Source organism: Leptopilina boulardi, unplaced genomic scaffold, assembly GCF_019393585.1.
Source record: "Leptopilina boulardi isolate dan_hultmark-lab unplaced genomic scaffold, ZJU_Lbou_2.1 LbouV2_169, whole genome shotgun sequence".
Lineage (NCBI taxonomy): Eukaryota > Metazoa > Arthropoda > Insecta > Hymenoptera > Figitidae > Leptopilina > Leptopilina boulardi.
Window position 1 is genome coordinate 277538 of NW_026137717.1, and position 8595 is coordinate 286132.

The window sequence follows — 8595 nt, forward strand, 5'->3', positions numbered from 1 at the left end:
TTAAAAATTTTTTCCAAAAAAATGTAGTTGAAAAAAAATTAACAAATCCACGAAAAACACAAATTTCTATCTCTTAATTCTTTTCTAAATAGTGTAAATAATTGCGTGTCATTAAAAAAAAAAAAATCCCTTATTGAAGGCGAGCGAGTCGATAGTTATAAAAATATTAGTTAATTATTCTTCTACGAACAAAAAAATTATTATGAAAATTTTTATCAAAATAACAATTATTATTAATAGAAATAATAATAATAATAAGAATAATAATAATAATAATAATAAAAATAATAATCTAACTAAGAAGAAAAAAAATGCGCTCGCACGCCTTTTTGGGTAAAATATTTTGTCCTTTTAAGATTTTTTTTTTCTTGCACTGAGTGTGAACTCTGTATATATTTATAGAAAAAAATAATTATTATATATAAATATAAAAAAAAATTTATATTTATCTATATATATATATATATACGTATAAAATATGTGTATATTATTAAAAAAAAAAAATCTTAATATCCGTAAGATTTTAGATTAAGATTTTTTTTTTCATTTTAATTTTAATAATTTACAAAAAAAACAAACATTGTTGCTTTACTCAAATAATGTTTTTTTTAATAAATTAAATATTGAATGCTACCTTTTTTTGACTTCTACTTTTTTTTAAAAAAAATTCCCTTATCAAATAATTATATAAAAAAAAGAAAAATTTTAAATTTTAAACCTTTTTTTAATTTTTATTGATTTCTATTTCAGTATAAAAAAAAGAAAAAAATTTCCTTTTTTTTGTTTTTTTCGATATTATCAATAATAATAATAATAAAAATTTCTTAGTGTGGTTTTAACCTTAGAAAATTAGATATAAAAAAGTACAATTTCCCATATATAGTGGTTTTTTTCACATGCATCGAGATTGCGAGGCACAAGAATTTATTATTATTATTTTTTTTTTTAAATCCAAAATGTACATAAAGTTTCTTTGAAGATATACGATTACGTTTTATGCAATAATAATAATAATAATAATAATAATTTAAAACATAATATAGTATAATTTAATTTTTTTTTTTTAATTTTTTTTCCTTACTATAATATAGTATATTTAAATCTCGAGTTCTCATTCAAATACTTTTCATTCATTTCTAAAGATCAAAGAAAAGTTCCGCAGAGATTTATATTTGTATTCAAATCACTTTTTTGCATATTAATTTAGAATAAAAAAAATAAAATAAATAAAATGAAAAAAATAAATAAAAAATTCAATTTCTTTGTATTTTTAAAATTTAATATTAAAAAAATTTTTTTTAACAAATTAATAAAATATTTTTTTTAAATTTAATTTTAAAAAAAATTTCTATTTATCTAGTAATAAATTTAGTTGGATAATATAATAATAAAATTAAGATAATAAATTATAAATTCTTAGAATTTTCGTACAAGAATATTTATATACGAGACAAGAAAAAATAATTGATCAACAAATCGATGATAAATCCTTTATTTATATATATATATAAATTTTATTTATTATATCGAAATCTTTCGCGCGATTGATCAATTACGTGAAAAAAGTTGGTCAAGGATTTTTTTCTCACATTACAGTAAATATAGAATAGAAAATAAAACGTAATCGAACCTTTTTGCAAGTGAATATATTATTATAAATTGATAGAATGTCCCTGATAAGAGTGAATATTCACGTCCTTGAAATATTTGTCATTAAAAAATGGTAACAAATATTTCACACTCAATTTTTTTTTCAAAATCAAATTTTTTTTTAAAGTTTAGGAAAATTTTTGAAATTTTGATTTTTGAAAAAAAATATGAGGAAGGTAGAAAAAAAAGTTCTCACACAGGAAACTATAATAAAGGATAATTAAAAAAAATTTTTTCGCAAAAATAAATTTTTGAAAATGAATTTTTAAAAATTGGTAGGATTTTAATTTTTTTTAACGGAAATAAATTTAGAGTTTAAATTTTCTGCATTTAAATGTTTAACGTTTAAAATTTTGAGCGTTTAAAATTTGAATGTTAAAAATTTGAACGTTTAAATTTTGAACATTTAAAATTTGATCACTTAAAATTTGAGCGTTTAAAATTAAAACTTTTAAAATTTGAGCATTTAAATGTTGAGTACTTAAAATTTGAACGTTTAAATTCTGAGCGTTTAAAATTCCAACGTTTAAGTTTTGAGCATTTAAAATTCCAACATTTAAAATTTAAAACTTTAAAAAAGTAAACTAAAAAATTCAGCGTTTTTTGTCAATTAAAAACAACGTTTACTAAATTTTGAGCGTTTTAGAATTTTTTTTCAAACTAAAAAACATAAAAAAAAATTTTTAATTGAGCGTTTTTTTGGGAATTTAAAAACAAAACAAATTTTTAAAATTGAGCGTTTTTTGAAAAATAAAAAACAAAAAAAATTTTTTTAAATCCTTTTAATAGTTTCCTTTATTTCTATTGACTAGAAAATTCCTTTTCTGTAAAAATAAACTATCCTAACTTGAAAAAAAAATTTCTTTTGAAAAAAAGGAAAAATCGTTTTTTTTTCTTTTTTTTTTAAATTCTGACATAATAAAAAAAGAATTTCCATCTTCACAGGGGTACAAATCCACTGGCGCCGGACGCAGTGGACTTGACGCAATTGACATCCGTCAATGAATGGTTGTCATCAATAAAAATGTCACGCTACGCTGAAAGTTTTGAAAGGGCGGGAGTGACGACACTCGAGGCAGCGGCCAGAGTCACCGTTCAAGAATTAACGGCATTGGGCATCACTCTCGTTGGTCATCAGAAGAAAATAATGAATAGCGTCACTGCATTGCGCGCTCAAATGTCCGCCACATCGCAAGGATTTCTCGTTTAGTTGTTTCTTTCGATTTTTTTTCCCTTCTTCAAAAAATTCAAATTCAAAAAAAAACATTTTTTATTCAAATTTTCGGGGAAAAAAAAAATTTTTTTCATTCAAATTTTCCGAAAAAAAAAATTTTTTTTTTAAATTCAAATTTTTAAAGGAAAAGAATTTTTTTTTGAATTATTTTCAAAAAAAAAAAAATTTTTTTTTTTGAATTCTAATTTTCAAAAAAAGTTTTTTTAAAAATTAAAACAAAAAAAAAATTCTTTTTGTCTTTAAATTCGAAAAAAATCGAAAGAAATGATTTTTGAAAAAAGGGGAGAAAATTGAAATAAAAAAAAATACTTAGCAAGACAAATGACATTTTGTACAAAAAAAAAATCTTAATACGCAATTCTATATAAGATGATCTATATAAAGAGTGCATTTTGCCGCTCGATTAGAAAATACTATAAAAAAAAAAAATTAAGAAAAATCTTCCACGGGGTGGAAGTATTGAAGAAACAATGAAAGTCTCTTAGAACAAGGCCTAAGGGAGATTAAAAAAAAAAAAAAACGAGAAAGAACAAAAAAAAACTCTGCATCGAATGCAAAATTTTAATCGTTTCAAATTCTGCTCTCCCCTAAAGTGAGTTTAATTTTTTTTTTCCCAAAAAAAGAAAATTAATTTTCCTTTCTTTTAGAAATGAAACAAAATTTTTTTTTAAATTTTACACAAATACAAAAATTCTTTTTAATTGCAAAAAAAAAATTTTTTTTTTTTTGAAAAATAAATTAATTTCAGCGCTCAAATTTGAGTGTTTAATATACGTAAAATTACATTTTGAGCGCTAATTTTTAGTTGCTACTTAAATAGTAGTTAAATAGTACTTAACTAGTATTTAAAAAAATTTTCCGCATTCAATTTGAGCGCTGAAATTCTTTTTTGAGCTCTCAAATTCGAGCACTTAAATTTTTACCAAAAAATTACATTTTGAGAGTTGCAATTTTTTTTGCACATTCAATTTGAGTGTTATAAAAAAATTTTAGCTCACAATTTGAGCGTCTGTGCTCAAAAATTTTTTCCCAGCGCTCAAAAATCGAGCGTTTAATTTATTTTTGACGCTGAACTTTGAGCGATTATAAGTTACAAAAAATTTTCATTTTGAGCGCTAGTGCTCAAATTTTTCCCAACGCTCAAAAATCGAGAGTTTTTCTTTTTTTTCACGCTGAACTTTGAGCGATTATAAGTTACAAAAAATGTTTACATTTTGAGCGCTAGTGCTCAAAATTTTTCCCAGCGCTCAAAAATCGAGCGTTTAATTTTTCTTTAACGCTAAACTTTGAGCTCCGATAAATTTTTCAAATATTACAATTTTGAGCGATTGTAAATTTTTCTAAACGCTCAACTAAATTTTTTTTTATTTTCCAATTTTTGTGCGCATTTTTCTTTAATATTTGACAAAAAAAAAATTTCTTAATCCACGTCAAAAAAAAAACATTTTTTTTTATTTCACAAAAAAAAAAAAAAAAAAAACTCATTTTGGAGGGAACTAAATTTTTTGGGCAGAAACTTGAAAACGATGCGATCCTTCCCAGTAAATAGAGTGTATTTAGTCGTAGAAAATTTCTATTAATTGTTATTACTCGTCGATTAAAAGAAAGAAAGAAAAATTAAATAAATATACAAAAAAACACGATTACGCGCGAAACAACTCGTAGGATCTCGTAATTTATATATATATATATTATAAAAAAAACCGAAAAAAAATAATGAATTATCAAAGGACGCGACACCTTGATAATTTTTTTCTTTTTTCCAAGGAAAAAAATTTTTTTTTTTTGCCTGCGTTTTATTAAAAAAAAAAGCGCCAAACAAAAACACGAAAAGAAAAAAATGATACTTAAAAGATTTTGATATCTTTTTTTTTTTGTGAGTCGCGTCACTTTTTCCTCCTCAAATTTTTTTTTCCTCCTCTTTTGCCCGCAAAAAAAAAGATTCTTTGTAAAAGAAAAAAAATTTATTTTTATTCTTCTTTTTAAAAAAAAGAGGATTTTAGTCATGAAAATTAGTCTTCGTTTTTAAGGTATTAGTAAAAAATAGAAGAGAGTTTATTTATCGAAAAAAATTATTATTATTATTATTATTATTATTATTATTATTATTATTATTATTATTGTATTATATAGTAGAAGAAAATTTTTCGTTTTCGAAAAAAGAATTCTTTTATAAGAATTTTTTTTTTACTGGGCTTAGAGGAGAAAAAAAAAGTCTAATGTAAAAAAAATATACATGAATTTTTATCACTGCCGAGAACTTGACTTTATTAATTAATATGTATAGAGAAAAAAAGGAAACAAAAAAAAAAAAAAAAGAATTTTATTATACAAGACTTTAATGCAACGATGGAAATGCGACCCCGGTTTTTTCGTTTTTTTTTTCAAATTTTTTTTTATTTTTATACGCAAAGGGCCTAAGCAAATTTTTTTTTTTTTTTGCAAAACATCGAATTCTGACTCGCGTGTTTTTTCAAAAGAATTCAAAAGAGAGAGAAAGAGAAAATAGAAAAAAAAATAATTTTTTTACGAAGAGAATTTTTTTTGAAATTTTCCAAAATAGGGGACAAAAAGCAAAAAAAAGAGGTAAAATTAGAATAAAAAAAAATTCCCAAAAATTTTAGTTTTTGTATTTATATTTTTATCAAAAAAAAAAAAACTTGAAATTTAACTTCTTATAAATTTTGAAATACATATTTTGACGTTTATAAATTAGAAAAAAATTTACATTTTTGAGCCGCATAATTTTGGAAAATTCTCTTCCATTTATGTGATAATAATACTCTTAAAAAAAAAAAATATATATATATATATATATTAAATTTCGTTAACAAAAAAAAAATGCTTTTTGCAGTAAATAACTAACGCTCAGTGCTTAACTAAAAAACAAAAAAATAAATAATAAATTTTTTTTTCTTATGAAACAAAATAAATGAACAAAAATAAAGTGCAAAAAAAAAAAAATTTTTGCGTTTATAGTATTTCGAAAGCAAAAAAAATGTGCCAAGAGATACAATTAATTTCTTTTTTTTCGAATGTAAGTGAGTCTAAAATCTGCGAGATACTCAAAATGCTTAAAAAAAATATATAAATATAGGAGAAAAAAAAGGAAAAATAGAAATATGAAATAATCACAAAAGTGGAAAATTTGTTTATAAAAAGTGATAGAAGTGCAATTTTTTTTTTTTTTTTTTAAGTAAATAAAAAGCGGGTAAATGAAAGTTTACGAAACGATCAAAGAAACTAAAAAGTCAAAGACGTAAAAAAACAAAAAAAAAATAATAATAATAATAATTAAAAAAAAGACAGTAAACAGAAACAGAAATTCTAAATTTTTTGCAAAATATTTTCTTTTTTCTCGTAATTGAAAATTTGTGTTCCTTTTTGAAAAATTAAATTAATTATTAAAAATTAAATTATTAATTAATTATTAATTAATAATTTTTAAAATAATTTAATTAAAAATAATTAAAAAAATATAAATTTGGGGAAAAATATATAAAAAAGAAAATATAAAATAATAATAATAACAATAATTATAATTAAAAATAAAATCGAAACAAAATCCCTACAATAAAATTTATGCTTTGTTCTCATTATAATATATAAAGAGTGTGTTGAATTTCAATTTGCATTCTTTATGCATAATAATATTTTAAATCACGTTGATGCGTTCTGCGACATTTTATATTAATTATATAAATATATTAAAAAAAAAAAGATGAGATTTTGTTGACAACATATCAAATTATCTCGAGATAGTAAAAAAAAAAAAACTATGGATGGAGAAAAAAACAAAAAAAAAAAGTACGCGAATGGGAATTCATGAAAAAAAAATTTCGAATTATTTATTATTATTAAAATATTGTTAAATACCAAATAAAAAGAAATACAATTATCAATAATAAATTATGAAAATAATTTTTAAAAATAATTAATTAATAAATTAATTAAAATAAATTTTCTAATTCTTTAAAAATATAAAAATTCATTTTTTTATAAAAAAGAAAAAAAAATTTTTCGCAAAATTTTACGATTTTTTTTCGAAAAAAAAAAAAAATATTGCCTCATTTTTCGCTGTCGTTTTCTTCAATTTTGACGACACTTTTTTTTTTTATTTTTGCTTCTTTATTTTATTTTCCAATTAAAAAAAAAAAAAAATCAATACGTATCTAAATTATACTCAAAATACAAAAAAAATCTACATATTTTGAATTTAAAAAAAAAAATACCCGCAAAGAGAGCAAATACAAATTTTTTATATAAAGAATGTTAAAAAAGAAAATTTCAGAAAATTAATTAATTATCAATAGCGCTATCTCTTTCTAAGTGTTTGTGCTATAAGATTTACGAAACTAAAAAAAAAAACGAATAATCCAAAAGACTGCGTTGTAAGCATTTTTTTTTAAACTTAAATTTGTGCAAAAAAATTCAATCCAATTTATGATTGAAATTTGAAAAAAATCTATTATTATTATTATATTATTAATTAAATAATAATAATAATAATAATAATAATAATAATAATTTAATTGATTAATTTAGCAATAATATTTAATTAATTAAATTCATAATAAATAAATTTAATTAATTAAATTACTAATAAACTGATTAAATTAATTAAATTAATAATATGCAATATTTTATAAAATAATTAATTAATTGCAATTGTAACAATTTCTAGAAATTCTATTTCGATTGATTCCTTCAAAAAAGTAAAAAAAAAATGAATCAAAAAAATTTTTTCTCTAAAGAAAAAAAAAAAAAAAAAATGCAAAACATTTCTTGTAGAAAATTATTATTATTATTAATTATAAAACGTGAAAAATAAAATGAGAACTGATTTTTTTTTCCTAAGGGAAGGAGAAAATCGATAGATGCCTCACACAAACAATTTCTACTTAATTCCATATATAATTATCGCCTTTGTACTACTATTTATTAAACAAAAATTATATAAATATGTATTTATTATTTAGGGATCTGACTAAATTAAAAAAAATGTTCTTTTATTATTATTATTATTATAAAAAATAGGATTATCGATGAGAGAGAAAAAGAGGCAAAAAAAGTCCTTTTTCTTTTTTTTTTTTGGAGTTTTTCAAAAAAAAAAACTCCACTCTGTATAAATAAAAAATAAATAAATAAATAAAAGCGAACATGATCGTCGAGTCGATAAAAAATAATATTAAAATAGTTTAAGCGTTTATTAAAACCACGTACGCGCGCATTTATTATTTTTTTTTTTAACTACTTTTTTATTTTATTTTATTTTTTAGAGCGAAACTCTTTTGCCAAAGTACCTGCTTCGGAATGATGAAAAAAAAAACCAAATTATAATTTTTTTTCGAAAAAAAAAACAGGTACCGTCCGGTGTACATCGCTTCATAAAAAATACGTTTTTTTTCAAATTAAAACGTATTTTTTCTAATTTTTTTTTTTTAGTATAATTATACATATATATATATATACAAATACTTCGCCAGAATGATTTTTCCAATTATTATGGTCGTGTCTTGAATAATAATAATAATAAACAAAAATTATTATTATTATTATTATGAATTATTGTATAAAGAGATTAAAACAAATAAAGAAAAAAAAAAAGAAAAACAAAAAGTGAGAAAGAGAAAGGAAAAAAGAAAGAGCGTAAGGTATATATAGAAAAAGAAGAAAATGTCGACACAATTTTTTTTTTATTTGTTTTTTGT

At 20.7% G+C, this 8595-nt stretch overlaps 1 protein-coding gene across 3 annotated transcripts in view; it reads left to right on the forward strand.

The window, feature by feature from the left end:
* Positions 1 to 8417, forward strand: part of LOC127277516 (ephrin type-B receptor 1) — a 195439-nt gene extending 187022 nt beyond the window's left edge. For all 3 annotated transcript variants that reach the window (XM_051298693.1, XM_051298704.1, XM_051298705.1), the window contains one exon: positions 2596 to 8417. In XM_051298693.1, coding sequence (XP_051154650.1) covers positions 2596 to 2860 — 265 coding nt within the window. In that variant the 3' untranslated portion in view covers positions 2861 to 8417. The remainder of the gene's footprint in view (positions 1 to 2595) is intronic.
* Positions 8418 to 8595: the final 178 nt, after the last annotated feature.